This window comes from Portunus trituberculatus, chromosome 42 (genome assembly GCF_017591435.1).
Source record: "Portunus trituberculatus isolate SZX2019 chromosome 42, ASM1759143v1, whole genome shotgun sequence".
Taxonomy (NCBI): Eukaryota; Metazoa; Arthropoda; class Malacostraca; order Decapoda; family Portunidae; genus Portunus; species Portunus trituberculatus.
The window spans coordinates 13,627,844-13,651,937 of NC_059296.1; the positions used below are offsets into that span (position 1 = coordinate 13,627,844).

The 24,094-nt window shown below is 36.1% G+C and overlaps 3 protein-coding genes across 5 annotated transcripts in view; 2 read left to right on the plus strand and 1 right to left on the minus strand.

Moving 5' to 3' along the window:
• The window catches only part of LOC123517500 (formin-like protein), a 54,205-nt gene extending 51,036 nt beyond the window's left edge, over window positions 1-3,169 (plus strand). For all 3 annotated transcript variants that reach the window (XM_045277628.1, XM_045277629.1, XM_045277630.1), the window contains one exon: window positions 212-3,169. In XM_045277628.1, coding sequence (XP_045133563.1) covers window positions 212-421 — 210 coding nt within the window. In that variant the 3' untranslated portion in view covers window positions 422-3,169. The remainder of the gene's footprint in view (window positions 1-211) is intronic.
• Window positions 3,170-10,569: 7,400 nt separating this feature from the next.
• Window positions 10,570-19,324, plus strand: LOC123517475 (dynactin subunit 4-like). The gene is made up of 9 exons (XM_045277564.1): window positions 10,570-10,738; window positions 11,625-11,695; window positions 12,252-12,430; window positions 12,907-13,124; window positions 13,717-13,819; window positions 14,263-14,446; window positions 14,811-14,968; window positions 15,313-15,508; window positions 16,830-19,324. Exons 1-9 carry the CDS (start codon window positions 10,610-10,612, stop codon window positions 17,023-17,025), a joined length of 1,434 nt encoding a protein of 477 aa, XP_045133499.1. The 5' UTR covers window positions 10,570-10,609; the 3' UTR covers window positions 17,026-19,324.
• Window positions 19,325-19,745: 421 nt separating this feature from the next.
• The window catches only part of LOC123517476 (4-hydroxy-2-oxoglutarate aldolase, mitochondrial-like), an 8,832-nt gene continuing 4,483 nt past the window's right edge, over window positions 19,746-24,094 (minus strand). Inside the window, exons 5-8 of the mRNA XM_045277565.1 lie at window positions 24,087-24,094; window positions 21,227-21,323; window positions 20,919-21,052; window positions 19,746-20,702 (exon numbers count right to left, since the gene is read on the minus strand). The exon at window positions 24,087-24,094 is cut by the window's right edge and continues 72 nt beyond it. Of these exons, the coding sequence (XP_045133500.1) occupies window positions 20,553-20,702; window positions 20,919-21,052; window positions 21,227-21,323; window positions 24,087-24,094 (389 nt within the window). The 3' untranslated portion in view covers window positions 19,746-20,552. The remainder of the gene's footprint in view (window positions 20,703-20,918; window positions 21,053-21,226; window positions 21,324-24,086) is intronic.

A 24,094-nucleotide genomic window follows, 5' to 3' on the forward strand; every position in this document is an offset into this window, starting at 1 on the left:
CACTTCCATAAAAGCTCTCATTAGACATATCAAATTACATTTACAAGTATAGAGAGTATGTGATAATACTTTTTTCTTTACTTGAGATCTCTTACTTCTTATATTAGGATTTCAAGTGTCCATTCCTACAAAACACTGATTTTCATGTGACAGTCACATTGATTTTATTTTCATGTTTTCATCTTCAACAAAAATACTTATCTACTTGCAGGAGGCCATCATGAGTGAGATGAAGGCACGAGGAGTGGTGGCTGACAAACGTTTGTTGTCCCAGGAAGATGTGTATCATGGGGCACTTGAGGATATTCTTAGTGGCCTTAAGAATGAACCATATCGCCGGGCTGATGCAGTGAGGAGGAGTCAACGAAAAAGAAATGAAAATGTTCGATTATCTCGAACGTTGGATGACATGGAGTTTTAGAGGGTCTATTGTGGTTCATGTACAGTGAAAGAAATTTATGTGCATCTTGCTGTTTAGATGATTAGTCTGTTGTTGTCATTTATACAGCAGTCTGGTGTCCAAATCTTGTAGTGATGGAATGGGGTAGTGACTAGTGATATGTCTTTCCATTTGAATGTGCAAAATGCTGAATGGTGAGAACATTGAGTCTCTCTCTCTCTCTCTCTCTCTCTCTCTCTCTCTCTCTCTCTCTCTCTCTCTCTCTCTCTCTCTCTCTCTCTCTCTCTCTCTCTGTTCCAAACATTCTTTTCAATTTTATTCTTCATTTTATTAGACTTTATTTAAAAATCTCTGGCATATTGAGAAAAAAGTGGAATATTGTGTGATAAACTTTAACTGTTCAAGATTCAATATGTGTAACTTTACCAAAAATTTTTAATCATTAGATATTTAGTCCTAATTATATATCTATTTACTGAAAGCACAAAATTCCAAACTTTTGTTGTGAAATAAATCAATGTAACATTAAGCATATGGCCAGTAATCAGTGTCATTGAATATCCTTTCCTAATGTGCTGGAAAGTTTTGAGTTGGAAATTAATGTTTGACTATTGCCATCCTTGAGAAAATCCTGTTCTTTTTTATTTGTTAAGGAAATTGGCTCCAATTAGTGTTTAGATTATAGAATGGTAATGCCATTTTTATACTGAATTATATATCAACATGTTTTTTTTTTTTTTTTTTTATTATTATTATTTTCAGTGTGAATGAACATTGGTCTCCTCAGTGGCAGGCCAGGTAATTGTGATGCAGAAAACATTTCTTTGTATGTATATATGTATATATTTATATGTAGAATATTAAAGATACACCAAAAATATAGATCTGACAAACTATTTTATATACATATAAGTAAACATATTTATTTGTGTAACCCATGACTTTGCAATCAGAAGTTTGCAGAAACCCACTTATTTCATTCTTAAACAGAACTGTTTATATTTTTTTGTTTCTTTTCTTTTGAAGTTAAAGCATATTTTCTGTTGCTTATCAAAAGAGAAAGAGCATTTTATTTGATGGGTTCCTCTGGATTACTCAGCTGAAATTTGTGATAGTTGCTCTAGGAAACAATAAGTTCTTGCTGTTCTTCAGATGAAAGTTATGATTATTTCTAAGGAATAGTTATTTGCTGCTGTTCCTTATTGAATACCTTAATTCAGTTTCATTATATTTTTTATGGACTTCCAGTAGGTAACTTCAACAGCATGTACACAGAGTTGCAGCCTTTCTATAGATTCTGTTGGTGTATGGCAACTCAGTTACTCAAGATAAGTGGTAGTTTGTTTTATCTATGTTTCATTTTACCATGATAACTTTTTTTTGGTAAGACTTGCCCTTTCCTATACCTGTAAGAAAGGATGCAAGATAGAACAAGAACAAACTTTGCTTATTTCTTCCTTCTCAATGGAAATATTGAGAGGTAAGATCTCTAGCTTTCCAATCTCTTCTGTTTTTCTCTTCACTACAACATACAAAAAAATTTAATGTATTCTGTATTCTATTTTTTTTTTTTTTTTTTTTTTTTTAAGTACATTTTTATGACATACCAAAGTTTAAATGACATTTCTTAAGCTTACTTCTGGCTTAATTTCCTTAATTTGTTATTTCAAAAACAGATTCTTAGTTTCTGTTGATACCTTTTTTCAGTTGATTCTAGGTAGCCAAGCAGCACATACCATTTTTATAAGACTGCTATTAAATCTTTGAAGATTTGTGTTTTGTAGTTCTTTAGTGCTATCTATATTTGTATAATGGGTAGTGAAGTGAATTGTTGACTTGCTAATTACATATGAAGCTGTAAACCCACCCATTCATACACAGATAGCAAGTCTCCTGCCAACATGACTCTAGCATAGCAAAGAAGTATGTAATGAACAATGATGTGATTCTGTATAGAAAATCAAGTGAAAGAAAGAAGTTTTCTTTGTTAATTTCTGACACGAAACTAAAACTGATCAAAATAATAACCACAGGGTAACTGAAACTGATCTGATCAGCTCACCAAAAAGTCATGAGCACAGAGTATGGAAGTCAGTTCAGCAATATTTACCATATATAAGAGTGGTTCTATGGTTGTGATGAGTCCAGTGCTTTGTTTGCTTTCTCTGCATACTGTTTTAGATAGAAAGTTCATATATGAAAAGGTATGACTGACTTTTTGAGGCACCTACCCCTGAAAAAGAAATAATAACTAAAATTCTTTGGGAAGTGTGAACATGTTAACTTGTTTTTCTACACACATCATTTAACAAAAAGAAATTATATATATATATATATATATATATATATATATATATATATATATATATATATATATATATATATATATATATATATATTTCTTGCACTTACTCTATAAAAGTTTCTTTGCCACCGGCTAGTGATCTGTGAGTTTCTATTGTTAAGTTATATTCACCCCAAAAAAAATGTTAAGTGGCAGCATAAGAACAAACTGATGATTCTATAAAGAAAATTGTATTATGTGAATGTTCCGTTAACTTGATTGGGCATTATCACTCTAGGATGTCAGAACAGAAGCAGCTGAGCTGATCTTCTCACAAATATGAGTTAAGGGTTGAATATGTAGAGAATTGAACTGCAAAGCCTGTGCCTTATCATTAATTACTGAGAAATCCAAGTGCCTTGTTTAATTAATATTGTTTTAATACATGTCCTTTTATACTTTTAGTAAACTATTTTTGATCCTTAGCATCAAACTTTTATTATTCATAAACATTGGTAATGATTATGTAGGCATCATTATATATATATATATATATATATATATATATATATATATATATATATATATATATATATATATATATATATATATATATATATATATATATATATATATATATATATATATATATATATATATATATATATATATATATATATATATATATATATATATATATATATATATATATATATATATATATATATATATATATATATATATATATATATATATATATATATATATATATATATATATATATATATATATATATAGACATATACACACACACACACACACACACACACACACACACACACATAAGTAAAGTTATCTCAGTGACCAATCTACATTAGTCTAGTCTTTTATACAGAAGTATCCGTAAATTATGTAATTTACGTATGTAATCTGTTGACATAACTTGCAAAGTCTTTATAAATTCTGTTACCTTTAACATGTAAATATTTGTATATACATTTGTAAATCATTCTATGATTTACATTTCAATACTCAGTGTAAATAGAATTTTATGAAGTGGAAATAAATGTTTGCACTTTTTGTCATTGAAGAACCATCTTTGGGAGTGTAATTATCTGTAATATGCTTCCATATGAGTTACTTGATGGATTTAGTTATGCACAGTATCTTATTATGGTATATAGATTATTTTTGTTACCTGACATGAGGTGAAATATGAATACCATTTGTGTATTGTTTTGTTTATACAGTAAATGAAATATTGCAGATGTTTTCTACCCATTTTTAAAGATAACTGCTTCCAAACTTAATAAAAAAAAAAAGAAGATGGAAACTAGGTTTATTTGAAATCCTGTTTGTAAGAAAGTTACTCGTGAAATCTGATCAAGAAAATGTTGAAAGGGTGTATTTGTGATTGTTTTATTTTAATTTGTAGCAACAAATTCAATACATAATAAACAAATCAATAGAAATAATTGAATAACTTCCACATTCTATTACATGCAAAAAATTAATAATAATAATAATAATAACAACAACAACAATAATAACAATTACAACAATGACAACAACAACTTTAGATATCAGTTATCTAACCCATGTTTTTTTGTTGACAGACTATTAGTCCACTGCTGCCCCTACCTCCCTTGAGTACACCAAAACATTACCTGTAAAAGATGGCTAAAAAGGTTAATTTTCTTGCTATACTGTTACTTAACACAGATTGATTTCAGATATAATAATGTAATGCGGGGGTTTTTAAAAGGAAAAAGATTATGAAACTTTTAAATAAATTTAAAACTTAGTTTTTTGCAAAATGGTAGCTATAGCTGATCCTAAAGCACTGGTTACAATTTTAAATGGTTGTTACATTAATGCAGATTCACCACAACTTTTCAATAAATTCAGTTAGGAAAAAAATAATAAGTAAATGAACAAATTGATGGAATAATATCAAGTGAACTTTTCCTCCCCACAATCACGTACTTTCGACTTACAGCCCAGTTCACCAGAAAAGGATGCACCACTCACCACAAAGTAAATACAACAAAAAATAATTGCATAGTATAACTCACTATTTCACACAAAGTTTATGTACTTTAACTTTTCACCCACGTGGCTTGTATTTATTTACACAAGAACATTCACTTAACTTGATCTGTGGGGCTGAGTAGACTTTTTATTGTGGATTTCTATAACAATTGGAATCTGGCAACTTTTATTAACAATGAGATTCACATGACTAGGCCGACAAGCACAGTCCTGTAGAGGCAACCATGGGTGACACACACCAGAGCATTGCTCGAAGGGAGTACATGAGGAGGTTTATGAACGTCACTGTGAGGGTTGGTCTGTCTCCTAGATCACTATCAGAATCACTACTGGAGTCTTCACTTTCTTCTGTCTCAATAAAAAAAATCACTGTCTTAATTTTTATCACTATCCTCAATGTGACTACCAAGTAACACTGATAAACATCACTCGGAGTATCGTTTCCTTCCTCCGGGTCACGAGGGTTGCGATATTTTTTTTTTCTTTTTTTTTTTACGTAGGGAAGAGGGACAGCCAAGGGCAAAACAAGAAAGGATAAAAGAAAAGGCCCACTTGAGTGCTGGCTCTCCAAAAAGTGCAAAAGCATCAGCCAAAATTCTGGAGCAAATGCCCCGATACCGCCCTCTTAAAAGAAGACAAGTCGTAGGAAGTTGGATATACAGATGCAGGGAGGGAGTTCTAGAGTTTACCAGTGAAAGGGATGAATGATTGAGAGTACTGGTTAACTCTTGCGTTAGAGAGTTGGACAGAATAGGGCATGGCCACAGGAGGGGGGGAAGGCATGCAGTTAGCAAGATCAGTAGAACAGTTAGCATGAAAATAGCGATAAAAGATAGAAAGAGATGCAACATTTCGGTGGTGAGAAAGAGACTGAAGACAGTTAGTCAGAGGAAGGGAGTTGATGAGACGAAAAGCTTTTGATTCCACACTATCTAGTAGAACTGTGTGACTGGATCCCCCCCAAACATGCAAAAAGTACTCCATACAAGGGTGGATAAGGCCCTTATACAGAGTAAGCAGTTGGAGGGGTGAGAAAAACTGGCGGAGACGTCTCAGAACACCTAACTTCATAGAACCTGTTTTAGCAAGAGATGAGATATGAAGTTTCCAGTTAAGATTACGAGTAAAGGACAGACCGAGGATATTCATTGTGGAAGAGGGAGACAGTTGAGTGTCATTGAAGAAGAGGGGATAGTTGTCTGGAAGGTTGTGTCGAGTTGATAGATGGAGGAATTAAGTTTTTGAGGCATTGAAAACTACTAGATTTTCTCTGCCCCAATCAGAAATCTTAGAAAGATCGGAAGTCAGGCGTTCTGTGGCGTCCCTGCGTGATCTGTTGACTTCCTGAAGGGTTGGGCGTCTCTGATAGGACGTGGAAAGATGTGAGGTGGTATCGTCAGCGTAGGAGTGGATAGGGCAAGAAGTTTGATTAAGAAGGTCATTAATGGATAATAGAAAGAGAGCGAGTAACAGGATAGAACCCTGAGGAACTCCACTATTAATAGATTTAGGAGAAAAACAGTGGCCGTCTACCACAGCAGCAATAGAACAGTCGGAAAGGAAGCTTGAAATAAAGTTGCAGAGAGAAGGATAGAAGCCGTAGGAGGGCAGTTTTGAAATCAAAGCTTTATGCCAGACTCTATCAAAAGCTTTTGATATGTCTAACGCTACAGCAAAAGTTTCACCGAAATCTCTAAAAGAGGATAACCAAGACTCAGTAAGGAAAGCCAGGAGATCACCAGTAGAGCGACCTAGACGGAAGCCATACTCGCGATCAGACAGAAGATTGTGAAGTGACATGTTTGAGAATCTTCCTATTCAGGATAGATTCAAAAACTTTCGACAAGCAAGAGATTATAGCTATAGGACGATAGTTTGAAGGGTTAGAACGGTCACCCAAGCAGTAAATAGGTACGGGATGTAACTCGAGGGGTTGTGGCCTCGCTTTCCCGGTGTGTGGAGTGTGTTGTGGTCTCAGTCCTACCCGAAGATCGGTCTATGAGCTCTGAGCTCGCTCCGTAATGGGGAAGACTGGCTGGGTGACCAGCAGGTGACCGAAGTGAAGTGAATTACACACACACACACACACACAGATAGACAGACAGGCAGACAGACAAACAGACAGATACAAACACACACACATACGCACACACACAAACAGACAGAAAGACAGAGAGACACACAGAGCAACACACACACACACACACACACACACACACACACACACACACACACACACAGAAAGACAGAGAAACAGAGAGACACATAGAGAAACACACACACACACACACACACACACACACAAGCAAGCAACTCATCCCCGTGGCTTCAGAAACTAGTAGGCATGAGGAGGGAACACGTTTACAAGTCTTGGCTCCATCACAAGCCACATGTTCTCAATCTGGCCAACAGTGGGCAGAATCACTTTGGTAAGACTGATAAGTGTATTGTCTTGTTTGGCGGGGACTCCTGCTGTTGTGGCGGCATTTGCTGAGGGAATGAGGCGAGGACATGTAGGCAAACTTCCAGCAGGAAGGAAAGGTAGAAGTCGTTAGACAAAGTTGGAAGAGTTTGGCCAGGCAAGGTGCAAGCACGAAAGCACAGTTTTTGAGAACAATAGGAGGGACCCCATCAGGATCATAAGCCTTCCGAGTGTTTAGGCCAGCGAGGGCATGGAAAACGTCGTTACGAAGAATTTTAATTGTAGACATGAAATAGTCAGAGGGAGGAGGAGAGGGAAGGACAAGCCCAGAATCGTCCAAGGTGGAGTTGTGAGCAAAGGTTTGAGAGAAGAGTTCAGCTTTAGAGACAGAAGAGATGGCAGTGGTGCCATCAGGATGAAATAAAGGAGGGAAAGATGAAGAAGTGAAGTTATTTGAGATGTTTTGGCTAGATGCCAGAGTTTGAGTTTGAAAGATTTTGACATTTTCTATTTATGAAGAGTGTTTGGCAAGTTGAAGAACAGACTTGGCATGATTCCGGGCAGAGATATAAAGTGCATGAGATTCAGGAGATGGAAGGCTCAAGTACCTTTTGTGGGCAACCTCTCTATCATGTATAGCACGAGAACAGGCTGAGTTAAACCAAGGTTTAGAAGGTTTAGGTTGAGAAAAGAATGAGGAATGTACGCCTCCATGCCAGATACTAACACCTCTGTTATGCGTTCAGCACAAAGAGATGGGTCTCTGACACGGAAGCAATAATCATTCCAGGAAAATCAGCATAATACCTCCTCAGGTCCCCCAACTGGCAGAGGCAAAACGCCAGAGGCACCTTCGCTTTGGGGATCCTGTGGAGGATTGGAGAAATAGGACAAGATACAGAAATGAGATTGTGATCGGAGGAGCCCAACGGAGATGAAAGGGTGACAGCATAAGCAGAAGGATTAGAGGTGAGGAAGAGATCAAGAATGTTGGGCGTGTCTCCAAGACGGTCAGGAATACGAGTAGGGTGTTGCACCAGTTGCTCTAGGTCATGGAGGATAGCAAAGTTGAAGGCTAGTTCACCAGGATGGTCAGTGAAGGGAGAGGAAAGCCAAAGCTGGTGGTGAACATTGAAATCTCCAAGAATGGAAATCTCAGCGAAAGGGTAGAGGGACAGAATGTGCTCCACTTTGGAAGTTAAGTAGTCGAAGAATTTGCTATAGTCAGAGGAGTTAGGGGAGAGATAAACAACACAGATGAATTTAGTTTGAGAGTGACTATGAAGTCGAAGCCAGATGGTGGAAAACTCGGAAGATTCAAGAAAGTGGGCACGAGAGCAAGTTAAGTCATTGCGTACATAGACGCAACATCCACCTTTGGATTGAAAATGAGAATAGAGAAAGTAGGAGGGAACAAAGAAGGGGCTACTGTCAGTTGCCTATAAGAGTGGCATTTCAATACAAATATATAATGAAAAAAATCACCACAAGCATGATGCGTTAAAGGCTGGAATATGCAGCAGTGGTGTGGTTTCCGTGCTCTAAAAAGGATATAAAAAATTTGGAAAGGATTCAGAAGATTGTTACAAAGATGATCCCGGAATTAAAGGATCTGACATATGAAGAACGACTGAAGGAAATGAGACTCCCAACCTTACAAGACAGAAGAGAATCTGGGAACCTAATAACAATGTACACAAGATAGCCAATGGCATTGAAAAGATAGACAAGAAGACTTGGTGCTGTTGACAGAAGAAAATGGAAGGACAAGAGGACAGGAAAACATCAGGATGAGGAAGTGTATGAAGGATATTGGAAAATACAGTTTTCCACACAGAACTGCGGAAAAGCGGAATGCATTGGATAATGAAGTTGTTACAGCACATAACGTGCATAACTTTGAGGAAAAATTAGATAAATGGAGACATGGAGACAGGACACTATTGTAGTGTCGGGGATAATAATATTATTTTTTTAGTTATTAAGGTCATAACTATATTGATTAATTGATTGATACATTTATTGTTGGATTAATAGAAGTAGCGAAACACACGTGGATACCATACATACCAGGGTCTCTTTTTTAACCCTAATACATACAGACATACAGACGTATGGACGATGTGTACCCAGGATTTGTCTGTCTGAAAGAGATGTTAGCCAGCTCTTGAATTAAAACACATTAGATTTACTCGCTTTGTAATCAGAAGTTTTAAAGAATTTTTCACTCCAGTAAGTAGAGGGAGAACTGAGTTGTTCAGAAAAGTGCCTTTCAGTAATGTAATCTCAATAGTAATGTCAATCAAATTCTCTGTAATTACTCCACATCTGTCCTATTGTGAAGACTGCTAATAACTGAAATTGTGAGAGTGATAGAAGTGTTGCTTTCCCACACTACCAGCTCGTCCTTCTGAACAGGTCAGTGGGTTTTCACTCCTGTAAAATTTAACGTGACTTTTATATGAAATAGTGCTTATACTTATACCATTTAATTACTTACACACTACCAACTCGTCCTTCCGAGCAGAAAGAGACAGATACCCTCTCCCAGTGTGGTCCACGTGTGTGTTAGATTTTGATAGAATTTTCTTTTGTGAAAAAAAAGTGAAATTATTAGTTGACAGCGGTGTTGGGTGAAGTGAATGGGGGGGTGATCGTCACCCACCATGATACGTCCTAGCCCCTCAAACTGTATAACTAGGTTCCCAAAGACAATGTTAAGTGTGTTTGCTTGAGGAAGTGGTACCATTTGTTACACTTCTCCCCGTTAATAGTACATTGCGGCCTCAAAAAACGAGTAGGTGTTTTCTTGTTTCTTTTGGGCTATGAAGCCGCGTGTGTCGCCGCGCAAGTGGAAGTCGCAAGTACCGCCGCAACTCAATTGCGAGGCTGTGAAATTAATTATATTATGTAATTTTCTTTTGTACATTGCATTTTGTGGTAAGTGTGTATCCTCTCTTTGGTGAACTGGACTGTAAACAAATAAACGTCATTGTGGGGGAGAAATTTCATTTATTATTATTCCACCAGTTTATTGTAAAGTATGTGAATTTTGCATTCAGTGATAATCTTTCAAAATTAAAACCAGTGCCTTTGATAACAGCTTACCGCTACCATTTTTGTCAAAATAAATTTTAAATCCTTCATAACTATTTTTTTTCCTGCATTACACTATTACCCCCGCTCGAACCCTGTACAATACAAGTAGGTAAATAATAGGTAAATACACACACACAGCCAGCGTCTTTGAATCATCGCTGAAATTTTGACGGCAAAAAAATACGTCCTTCATATTAGAAGGGAGGAAAGCTAGCAGTCTCATAATTATTTTGTTATGCTACACAACAGACATGCAACAGTAAACATCAATGATTTTAGGGGCCGAAAACGTCAGACCCGAGAGAACAGTGGTCGTGGGCTGCCTCTGGTGAGTCGGTGACTCAGTGTCAACATGGCGCACCTTTTCCAAGGGAACCGTGTACGCCTCCTCTGCTCCTGTGGCCTCCTCAAACCCATTACAGCTATTTATTTCTGCCGCCACTGTCTCAAATTAAGATGTGGCAATTGTGTGTCTCACGAGGTAAGCATATTTCTTGTATGTGAGAGATGGGAGGCGTGTTGGCTGGGGTGGGTGGGTCCATCTGTCATTTCCTTGTCCGGTCACCTTACCTGGTTATTTATTTATTTTTTTCGGTTACCATTATCCTTTCTGGTAGTATTAGCAGCTTGTCAACACTTCCTCCACTTGAATATTGTTAGGAACTTGTAAAATCTTTTCTATCTGTCTTACCAACACATATTATCTATTTATTATTTGACGCTTTATCAGGCTGTATTCTCATGTTGCCCCTCTCCAAGACAAGCAGGCTGGTGGATCTGATGAGAAAGTGGTGTTTTAGAGTGGATGGAGGCTAAAATAGGCCGTGATTAGAAAGCTTCAAGTCTAAGGAGAAGTACCACTATCCTTTCCAGCCCCCTCCTCACTATGACAGACATATACATAGATAAGGTCTTGTCTCTAAACTTCCAGATCTTCCCTCCCTTCCTCCTCTTATTACCACAAAGGCTCTATATGGAAATCCTCTTAGTGGCAAGAAATAGTTTGTATTATACAGTAATACATTCAATTTGTCTTTTTTATTCCTCAAGACTATATGTTTGGACAGTAGAATGTACAGTACTGATAATGCTTCATCATTTGCATTCAGTGATCTGTTAGGGCATGCCACATTAGAGGATAATTCCAAGTCTGAGTCAGCCAAAACAAGAATCTGAATTAGCCACAACAAAGGTTCTAATCAGCCAAAGTTGTGGTCCAAATAAGCCTGTATCCATTACTTTTACTAGTCACATGCTTTTTTCATCTGATTGTAATTACAGTTCTGTACTTTATATATAGTTCTTAAGCTTGCAATGATGGATAATAGAAAGTTATAAGATAACTTCTAAGTCTTGATTTCTCCCAGGTGGATACCCTGTTTTGTCCCAACTGTTTAGAAAATATGCCATCAACGGAAGCTCGCCTCAAGAAAAATAGGTAAAGGCATCAATTATGTTGTTCATTTAGGATTTTTAAAGCTCCAACATATCCATACCTTACTTTTATGTAAAGCATCTTTTTGTTACTGAAATATATTTTCTTCAAAGTAATATGAAAAGTACTGTATATATATATATATATATATATATATATATATATATATATATATATATATATATATATATATATATATATATATATGTGTGTGTGTGTGTAAATTTTGGATTCAATCTTAATTTTTATACAGTTCTATGAAAATTTTTTTCAAAAAGACAAATTTCATGCATTTCATTTAACTCTGGACTGAAGGAATATATTTGAAGTATTTGTATGAATAGTTTTGTACCATTATGTTAAAGCAGTTACTCAATGATGAGTGATAAAAAAGTGTTGAAATGGTTTGAATACAGTAAACTTCACAGTTGCCAAGTCCACAGTTTATTATTTACTTAAATTAGCCTTTGAAACACTGTTATTAGCAGTCTTTAAAATTGTCAACAGGAATTGATATCTAATGCTCTATTCTCAGTGTCATAATTTTGCTCATGTCTAGGTGTGCCAACTGTTTTGACTGTCCCAGTTGTGGCCACACATTATCCACCCGAGCCACCAGCATCCAGACACCTTCTCCAGAAGATCCCAGCAAAACAGTGGCCAGGAAAGTATACTACTTGGCTTGCACCAGCTGCAGATGGACCACCAGGGATGTTGGTCTCAAAGATCAGAATGTTGGTTAGTTTTATCAAAAATATTTACTTGTTATATTCATCTCAGTATGCTGCATATCCTTGTGTTGCTGAGCCAGCTCAACTAAGAAAAAGTATGGTCCATGTGATAGTTCCTGTGGAAAAGTTGTAGCCTACTAACCACCTGGTACATCATATATAGTGTTTTCTTGCAAGGGCTATTATTATTTGTAAGCTTGCTGGCTGTGGCAGTGAGATACATTTGTTGATATAAAATCAACATTTTTTATTTATGATAAATTGTATTGAAAACAATTTTTTCTTAATGCTACTCATTTTTATCGTAGTGTAATGTGTGGTCCCCAAAGCATAAGTACTATCATCCTTAGGTTCCTCAGTTGTCAAAATAATTGACTATGCTGCATCTAAACATTTCTTTTAATTCTTTGGGTAAAGTGAATATTTTTTATAAAACTGCTGTTGAGTTATGATGAGATATTAAACTATTTTGGCATTTTACAGCCACAGGAGGATGGGTTGAGCAAGACAATGAACATTACAAGCATCTTCAGTCACTGCTAGAACATTACCGATCTGTTGCACAACAAGAGAAGTTGGAACGTGATAAGAAAAGGTTTTCTCATCGCAAGTCATCATACCTCAGTTTGTCTGATAAATACAGTCTTCCTTCCATTCTAGGAAGGAAGTCCCTGACACCTCTTTCCCCATTTGCACATAAGGTTTGTTGCAGAAATGTTACATGCATAACACAGGATTGGTTAGGTTTAAATCAGATTATTTAAATCAAGTGATTTAAAATTGTTTAAATCAGTGTAAAAAAAAAATCATGATACAAATCAAAATCAAATATACTATTAAAAGCATTTAAGTGTTATATAGAAATAAATTTAAGTAAAAAATTAATATATTGTATGAAAGACAGTTTAATTGTTATTTTAGAGTAAAATATATAACAATTCAAATTATATATATATATATATATATATATATATATATATATATATATATATATATATATATATATACACACACAATAGAACAATGGAGCCTTGGTTACCAAACATCTCCCTTTCTGAACAAATCAGTTTTGGGGCAAAATATTTAGCTCATAATTACTTTGGTTGCCATAACATAATTTGGTTGTGGAACAAAGTTACTTGATTGCATATATTAAGAGACAAAGTAAGAGCTGCCATTTATTGTTTTATTGTTTTTATAAATATTTCCTTTGTTTAACATAGTTACTACCACCATTTTGCCAAAGAAAATTATATGTTTTTTATCCATTTATAAAGGACATATTTCCCACAGGGAGATATAAGTCAGACCTCAGAGATGACTCCGCTGGAGGCCACGGCTGAAGTAGAAGGTCTGCCTGAAGACATATTTACAGAGGAAGTTGTGCTGTCCTCAGGTATGGATCACTGACTTCTGTACTTGCTGTTGCTTGCAATGTTTATATCCAAAATGAATACTAGTGATAGACACATGGATGGAAAATGTTTATTGCATGTGATTATACTGGAAAGATAAATCAGTACCAAACTCTTGAAGAAATTAAATAGAGCTCAAGAAAGGAAAAATACTGTTAGTTTGTGAAGCATAAGAATACTTGATAAATGATAAATATCATGTCTGGAATACTAAGCTGGTTTTATCGGGGATTATTTTGATATATGAATGGTCATAGATGTAAATTTTCCAGGATCAAGAAATTCAAGAAAACCCTCTGGAGAGAAACATAAAGTTATCAAGAAGTGATTAAAGAAATCTATGATTTTATGTATATTTGGTGCTTTATTTCCTTGAAATAAGTGAAAATCTAGATAATGGTCACTGTTACATCAATCATTTCAGTTACTACCATGGAACAGCGTCTGTCTTCACCTGAATGGCAGCCAGAAAGGACAGCAGACCTTTACCCACTCCATAAGCACATTCTGGTGAAACGTTCTCTCCGATGCCGTCACTGTGAACACAACCTCTCAAAACCTGAATACAATCCTTCTTCCATCAAGTTTAAGATCCAGCTTGGTGCATTGTAAGAACCTGTTTGTAATTTAGTTTGTCACCATGCACTCATGTAGTGTAGTGTTGGTTGTGCATGATGTTAGTAGGGACTGAGTGAATGTGTCTTGAACATAATTTTTCCCGATTTGATGACTCGGCTCTCACAGTAAATAGTAATACAGTGGATAGGGTTATGAATACTGCTGCACCAAATTACAAGGTGTTTCCTATGTACTCTTGATTCCAACAATGAGAGAAGGAGTGACATCTTGTATTGGATGTTTTCCTCTAGGGAAGTTTGGTGTGTAAATATCTTTTTATTTACAAATTATTTTATTTATTTTTCAACAAAGTTCTTTTGATTAGAAGTTTTCATCACCATTTGTTGTCTGCAGCTATCACGTGCCAGAAGTAAGGATGGTACGGCAAGTGGAGCTAAAGACTGGAGTGGAAACTGGTGTGCAGCTTTCTTTGTGTAATCCTACACCTCATGATATGACAGTGGCTCTGCTCCCATTTGTCCCTGAGGCTTCTGAAGTCAGTATTCAAAAAGGTAAAGTTCACCATGAGAGTGAAGACATTTCACTGATTAAAAGATTGATGAGTTCTATCTCTCTAATGCAAGATGCCCAGTATTCTTAATCATTCATCCCTTTTCTTATAAACTGTGAAATTCCATGCCTGCTTCTGTATTTTCTTCCATATATAATTTGAAGTCTTCAATTTTTTACGATTATTTGATCCTGGTACTTTATCAACTTCCCATACTGTACTTCAAATCAACTGTTGGGCTTAGACAGGAGCTCAGAATTCTTTTAGTTTTATGCAAGCAATGTGACTGAAGTATCTAAGAGATTTTAATCTCAGGATTTTTTTGCATAAATCTTTCATGAACAGGAGAGGAATCAGTTGAGGGAAGCAGCCTTAACACCAGCAGCCTGGTTCGTGTAGTGGAAATACCACCTGAGAAGATTGATCTTAATCTCACAGCTGATGTGGCACTGCCTCAGGGCCAGTTGATTCTTGCAGCTCGTGATGATACTGCTGAGTATGATGACCAAGATTCTTCACCTAATTATAAAGATGATCCACAGTAAGTAACATTATTCTGATGTGTATGAATTAATCTTAGAAAATGTGTTGATGTAATTATGGTGTTCTTTTTTTACTCTGTAATATCATGGTAAGACTAAATTTCTTTTGACTCAATCAGTATGTACAATACATGCTTTGATCCATATTCATATATAGTGGAGACTCAATACTCAAACTTAATTAATTCCAAATGGCTATTTGAGTATTAAGTTCGATTATTGATACCTATAAATCAGGTAATTCGTTCTAATCTTAGCAAAACCTTAAGTTTATAGAAATTTTAATGTATTTTTTTTTTTTACAATTTTGATTTGTACATCTGTAAGTCAAGGCTGGTGATGGATAACTTAAAAGAGTGGGGAAAAGGGAGGTCGTTGGAGGACAAGTCACCATCCATGAAAACATCTATGTAACTTTTCTCCTTGTGTGATTCCTATGAATCCACTACTGGAGTGCTGTGGCTCATTAACACTTGCACTCTCCATCAGATTCCTTATATTCATCACTAATAAGCCTCTTTGGTGCAATTGTAAGTTTCTAAATGAAAAACTACCAACAGAATGCAGAAGAATGTTGTTTTTCTCAAGACTGCAGTAGGACTAGGGATGCGCACTGGCATCAGAACAGTACAGTAGCGGCTGCAAGAAGGGAGATGACAAAGCTATCTATATGACCAAATGTGCGGCCGTTTGATTACCAGATATTTTCACCACTAATGAGCCTTTGATGTTAATGTAAGTTTATAAATGAAAAACTACAGATAGAATGCAGGAGAATGTTATTCTGATGACTGCGGCAGCACAAGTCACAACTGGCAGAGGGGGAAAGGGAAAATCAGGTAGCCTTTTTTTACAACTACATGTGTGGACGTTCAACTATCAGGTATTTTTTTTAGTATTAAATCAAACTGCGTTCAAGTATTGAAAAGTTTGAGTATGTAGACGTTCGAGTATTGAGTCTCCACTGTACTAACATACCTATTAAGAGGAATAGCCAAAGAGGCTATTTGCATATAGTACACACATTTATAGTTATAACTTCAATCTTAGCATCAAGAGAGGAGAGGATAATTTCTCACCATCATCACTATTAGAACACACTGCACATCATAATGCATCAAGAGAGGAGAGGATAATTTCTCACCACCATCACTATTAAAACACACCGCACATCATAATAATCTCTCCTCACCAGAGTCCAACACTTTCTGCAACATAATAGACCAATCCTCTATTCCATGTCTGACTGGCTCAGCTAAGAATTTAAAGGTTGCTAGAATACATCATAATTGTAAGACATTTTCTTTATTTTAATTACAGAGTGGTGGCTTGGAGGCGAGCCAATAAAGTTGGTGTCAATCTTCTAGTAACTCCAAAACCTAATGCCACGTATGTCAGAGTTGGATTTGTATTGCGCTATGATTATACAAACACGGTAGCAACAGCTACAGAATCTAGAACAGTAACTTTGAATATCCCTGTCATGGTGGATGTTGGTCCTGTTACTCAGTCTTAAAAGACATCAATATATTAGAAAGTAATGTGAATTTTCACCAGACTTCCATACCTAATATCAGCTAACCAGAATAGTTTTAGTTGGTTATAAGAATAAATTTTTCAAGCCAACAGCTTTTTTTTTTGTGTTTTAAAATCATAGAAATTATTAATGTAATATTATACTTTATGGTGATTGTTATAGCATGCTCTTTCAAATGGGTTTCCTGCATGGTAAGATGTGTATTTGCTTTGTACCATAGTAAATGGGAATTTGAACTCTTCAAGCATTGGCTGTGTACTGGTCAACACTTGTAGTTGATCATCATGGCAGCTATCTCCAGTGTCACATGTTATGCATCCCATTTACGTTATTCAAGTATTTACACACACACACACACACACACACACACACACACACACACACACACACACACACACACACACACACACACACACACACTGTACATGACACTGCAGCTTGAGAAACTGTTATTAGGTAAACATAAACACATGCAAGTAAGTATGGAGTTTATCAGAATGGTGATGAACTTATATATGTAGTGGATGCCTGATTTCTTAACTGATGTATTAGTTGTTGATTATAATGTGAAACTAATCACATTCAAAATTTCTACTTTTCCTTCTGTTTTATGTTTTCTCAGATTGTTTGAATTTTCCCAAACATGGGAATTAAAGTCCACTGTAGTATCATGAAAATCATATCAGTTGTAATATATATATATATATATATATATATATATATATATATATATATATATATATATATATATATATATATATATATATATAGTGAAAAAAAATGCACAACCTTATCTAGCATCACTAAACTGGAGATGTATCTGATATGTCAGCAAGTCTGGCAGATTTAGTAAACAACTTGAACCATTGGAGAGACTAACAAACATATCATTTTTAGCATTTACAGTGCTTAACAAAGGAAAACAAAATTTCACTTATACTGAACATGCAAAATGAATTGTTTATTTTTATGAGCTGAAACGTTTAAAATGCAGCAAGAAATTTGGATGAACATTCTAATGCAGGTCCCTTTTTATTTTTATACTGTTACTGCATTTCACTGTAGTATTTGTCATCTCCATCTTTGTAATCATTTGAAATTGGATATAGAAATTGCTAAGACCCTCAGTATTAAGATATATTCTGGTTTGTAAATCTCCACTATCAAACTACCATATATGTATATTCCTCATAGTTATGTGGGTTGAATTTTCAAAGATTTTAAAAAATTTTATGCATAAAAAATCATGAATTCTTCACATCTCGAGGCTTGTTCCTCATGACACCGTGATATTGTTGGTATTTTAGATACACATGGTAGATGGTGTCTTGTTGGTTATGAACATGGTAGATAAATAATAATCTCTTGGCTGTGTACTTAGTATATTGCCTGCTGCCTATTGTACACCTGGTGAGGGTGCCACTTGTGTCTTAATGTGGCAGTGGAACCCACCACTGATTTTGTGACAACTCTTCAAATAGTCACTGCGGTTCTGTTCTTCAGTTTATAAAACATAGCACCTTTACAAGCTATCATAATTATGCATATGCAATAGTTGCTCACTTGCTTATGATAATTAACATGGCATATCACATGATAAAATTAGAGCCATAACAAAGGGACATCATGATGTTTTGAATTGTATAAAATTATTTGGGTAAATAAGGATTAAAAACAGTTTTATGAATAATCAGCATCTTTCATTAGTGTTATGATTGTGTGTGTGTGTGTGTGTGTGTGTGTGTGTGTGTGTGTGTGTGTGTGTGTGTGTGTGTGTGTGTGTGTTATATGGCTGCAAGAGACCAGTAGTTCTCTACCCTTGATAGGTAGATGTCTGCATCACATCTGCCAAGCTTCCAAATTGAGTGAACATCTTTTTAAGGATCTTTTCAGAGACCTTTCTCTCCTTAGAATGATTAAACTAGTGTATGTGGGCATTGGACTAGATGATTAGGAAGTTAAGAAGAGATACATTGGTCAATAACTAAAGGTTCCTGCTGGGACATCAACTCACTCAGGTATCTCTAAGTCTCTTTGATAATGAAAAGGCAGTTATAGTTAAAATGACTGAAGCCATCATCCACTGTGAATAGTGATACCAAAGGGAAGTGTGTCAATCAAGTGAGCAGCTACTGTAATATTTTTATTCTGTCTCCTGGTAATGCATCTCACTTAAAGATAATACACATTCTTAAATGCTATTATATTGTAAAGTTATTACTAAGTGCATAAGCAATGTCCATATTTATTTTATCCGGAATAAATTACTAAAAGCTTACCTGTACATCTGTTTCCCTTTGCTTCTGCAACCAGGACATTTGGAGTTGCATTGGAGTCTTCATTGGACCTGTAATTCTTAAAAGTATAGTATATCCAGAATGAATAATAATAGAATAAAAAAATAATAATGAATAAATCTTTAAAAAAGTATTCTTAGCTTGAAAGAGTTAAGTGTGTAGAAGGATGAGTCCCTGGTGGAAGATGAGTAAGGCATTTACAAGGAAGGCCAAGGCTGTGCTGGTTAAGTATTCACTAAAAGAGTTATGATAACAATACCTTCGAAAACCAGGCTAAAAAACAAACCCTTTAGTTTAGCAGGGAGAAATATAAGGATCATTATGCCAATAAGTCTAATATTGAGTTAAATTATAAACCAAATAAGGCAAAGATGATCTCTTGAACAACTTGTATAAACATAATTAAATTTGTACTACAATGTTTTATTGAATTTTATAAAAATACATTGATAAAAATGTGAGACCTCTGAAAACATCATCAAATAACATATCTATGTATACTATATGACTTCTTTTTGCATGCAGTTGTATAAGTTGATATAATGCTCTCAATTTAGTTTTCACTTTGGATTGCTCAGGTACCTTTCACATTCATGTATCTTATTTAGATTAATAAGTGATGAACCTGAATCTTATCATGACAGCCTTGTTTTTCCCAAAGTGAGCAAGGTGGTGAAGACCAATTTCAGAAAGGAAAAAGATTAACTAAGAAAATAGTAGCTTCTATTTATAATAGGAATAACTATTACAAATGAAGTAAAGTTAACATACTCAGCTCATACCCAAGAGATTCCAGACCAGATCTGAATCTCAAACTGCACTGAGACAACTTGTATTTGCCTCTTTTTTTGTGCAGTAGCCCCTTCTTTATGTAGCAGTGAATAGCAACAGGGAATAAGTCAAGATAAAACCATGTAAGTAATTAATTGTCTTGTGACCTTGCAGCCCTATAGGGACACAAAGCTAGCAATCCTGCCATATCACAAAGAAATGTAAACAATCTAAAGTGTATAATAATCTAAAAAACTGACAGTTGAAATAAGGGAGACAGATCCCAGTATGAATGTCAAATACATAACCACCATCACCATTACTCATGCCAATCACACAATCCCACCACCAACTCACTGAACACATGCTACCTCCACCAAATATCAGCATAAAGATTTATGGAGAATAACATAACAATAACAACAGCCAGTATTCTCTTCAGAGATAACCAGCATTAACAAACACCTGGCGTAGCTTTTCTGTTTCTTGCTGGGTCAGTGGCTGCAATGGTGAACGCAATGGGCCTCCATACATTCCCATCCAGTCCATGACTTGCTTCAGCCCAGGGATACCAAAGGTCTTGGTTACCTGTAAACCACAGAAAAGGCACTCAGTTTGTTGGAGCCTCTAGCATGACAGAAACAAATATTCAGTTTGTTGGAGAAAACTATCTAATAGGTTGAGGATTGGAAATCAGATGAACAATACTTAGTTATTTTATGTATGGAGAGAGTACAAAATATAGCCATTGCAGTTATGGGCTTCAATGTAAAAAGAAAGCAGAATAATTCATTATTGTCTTACTGCAGCATTAGGAGCAATTAGTTTCTTTTGCAGTTCAATAGCTGTAGACATATCATTTTCCATGACCAGTCTCTGTAGTTCACATACAGATTGCCCGAGGACATTAGCCAAGGCACACACACCACCCACACCACCTGTATATGAAAGTAACTTGGATCAAACATAGTATTATTACTTATGTGCTTCAAGATTTAATTTAATATATACAAATACATTAAAACATAGAAAAAATAAATAACTAAAAAAAAAAGCTGTCCAATAAAATATAGAGTTCATGAGAAATTTTATTCAAAATTGCAGCATTGTACCTATCTGCAAAGTTGCCAGAAGAAAACTTGCAGATCCAGCTATAACTTGAAAATCAACATTCTGAGTCTTTTGCACTATGCTGCCAATTTTTGCAATCTGAAATAAGCAAAATTACATGGACAACAATGATATATATATATATATATATATATATATATATATATATATATATATATATATATATATATATATATATATATATACACTCAACTCTCTGCTATCGCACCCAATTGGTGCATATATCATTGTGCGATAGCTGAAATCGCAATAGACAAAGTGAAGAACCTATGGTAATAATTCAAATTGACACTAGGACCTCCACGCTGTCATGATTTTGTCACTTTTTGCCCAATTTTCATGCCATATAATAGCATAAAAATGAAGAAATAATACAGTATAAAAATGTTAATCAAGAATCATAATAACATACATTTTAAAGTATTTTATTTAGTGCATTTAACCCCATAAAGGACAAATAGGTATATAAGATATACCCATTTCAACAAGTCAAATTCAGAAAAAAAGTTTTTAGTGTGTTTAAGCATATGCTGTTGAAAGCAGTCTAGCAGCACATTACACAAGAATAAATAATTTATCTTTCCTTGCATTCTTCAGTTGGTTTTTGCTGTTACCAGACACTTATCATATTTATCAGTAGGTGGTGGCCATAAAGCCCTTGCTGCTGCTCTATTACCATGGTCCTTGGCATACCACTACTAGTTTGTAGGATTTTGTGTACCATGATCTTTTCTCTTCTGCTGCCATAACGGTGAGGGTGTTAATGTGTTTTGTTATGATCATGAATTTGCTGTTACTCCACACCATGAGATGGCCTTGAGTTAAAGCGCCAATCAGCTAATATTTGTAAACATGCGTCACAGCCTCGCAGGTTAGATTGCTTTAATTTTTATAATAATTTGTTTTTAATGATAATAATACCATCACTAAAATAATGATGCATGCAGTTAGAGTAGGTAATAAAAATACTCAAAAAAGGTGTTTCCTATATGCCATCAAATACAGTACCTCATTGTGGAAAATAAGGAGCTAAGGTGGATGGGTAGATTGGGGAAATATGTGAAGAACTATTTCTCAATAAAAGTATATAGAGAAACTCAACTACTACATGAAATCATAACCTGGGAATTTTTGAATGACAGACGTGCAATATCATTAATTTTGTGTGCGATATAGACATACCGGTACGTGCAGTTTTTTAGGTATGTGCAATAGCAATGAAATAAGATAGTGAAAGGCACAATAGCAAAGGGTTAAGTGTAATTCACCACGGTAGCCTGCTGGTCACCCAGCCAGTCTTCCCCATTATGGAGCGAGCTCAAAACTCATAGACCGATCTTCGGGTAGGACTGAGACTACAACACACACTCTACACACCGGGAAAGCGAGGCCACAACCCCTCCAGTTACATCCCGTACCTATTTACTGCTAGGTGAACAGGGGCTACACATTAAGAGGCTTGCCCATTTGCCTCACCGCCCCCGGGACTTGAACCTCCCCTCTCGATTGTGAGTCGAGTGTGCTAATCACTACACACACACCACGTAGTGTAGTGGTTAGCACGCTCGACTCACAATTGAGAGGCCCGGTTCGAGTCCCGGCGGCGAGGCAAATGGGCAAGCCTCAATGTGCTGTTCACCTAGCAGTAAATGCGGATAACTCGAGGTTTGTGGCCTCGCTTCCGGCGTGTGGTGTGTGATGGTCTCAGTCTACCGAAGATCGTCTGAGCTCTGAGCTCGCTCCGCATGGGGAAGACTGGCTGGGTGACCAGCAGGCAACGAAGGTGAATTACTATGCAGTGTGTGTGTGTGTGTGTAGTTCACCACGGTCGCCTGCTGGTCACCCAGCCAGTTTTCCCCATTACGGAGTGAGCTCAGAGCTCATAGACCGATCTTCGGGTAGGACTGAGACCAAAACACACTCCACACGCCGGGAAAGTGAGGCCACAACCCCTCGAGTTACATCCCGTACCTATTTTACTGCTAGGCTAGAGGCTTGCCCATTTGCCTCACCGCGCCGGGACTCGAACAATGGCCCTCTCGATTGCGAGTTGAGCGTGCTAACCACTACACTACGTGGTGTGTATGTAATTCACTGTTTGATCTGCTGCAGTCTCTGACGAGACAGCCAGACGTTACCCTACAGAATGAGCTCAGAGCTCATTATTTCCGATCTTCGGATAGGCCTGAGACCAGGCACACACCACACACCGGGACAACAAGGTCACAACTCCTCGATTTACATCCCGTACCTACTCACTGCTAGGTGAACAGGGGCTACACGTGAAAGGAGACACACCCAAATATCTCCACCCGGCCGGGGAATCGAACCCCAGTCCTCTGGCTTGTGAAGCCAGCGCTCTAACCACTGAGCTACTGGGCCGTAATGTGTGTGTGTGTGTGTGGTGTGTGTATATATACACACACACACAATTATCACAGGAAATGTATATTTTTAAAGCATGAAGAGCAAATATATACCTAATTATGTAAACTGACATGCCCGACACCCTAAAGAATATTGTAGAACTTCTTAGAACTTTTGATTGCAAGATTTTCTGAAACACTATTATTTCTTAGTTATGAATCACTGAACTGTACTGAACAACACTGATTTTATATCCAAATTTGGTCTCATTCCTGTGAAAACACAAAACAAGCACACTGGGCTCTTTTTTTCAATTATATATATTTTGAAAAAAAGTGAGGAAAGGAGGGATTAGTGTTTGCCGCATTTATTGATCATGAAAAGAGCAGGACAAAGTATCTGGAGACTTTGATATCATTACTACTCCAAACAAAAGAAATACATCCCCATCATACAAAAACAATGATCACTCACATCACCTC

Coding starts and splice junctions, on each gene's coding strand:
- LOC123517475 (XM_045277564.1), top strand. CDS start 10,610: ATGGCGCACCTTTTCCAAGGGAACCGTGTACGCCTCCTCTGCTCCTGT. Junction 12,431..12,906: donor TCTCAAAGATCAGAATGTTG/GTTAGTTTTATC, acceptor GGCATTTTACAG/CCACAGGAGGATGGGTTGAG. Junction 14,969..15,312: donor TGAAGTCAGTATTCAAAAAG/GTAAAGTTCACC, acceptor TTTCATGAACAG/GAGAGGAATCAGTTGAGGGA.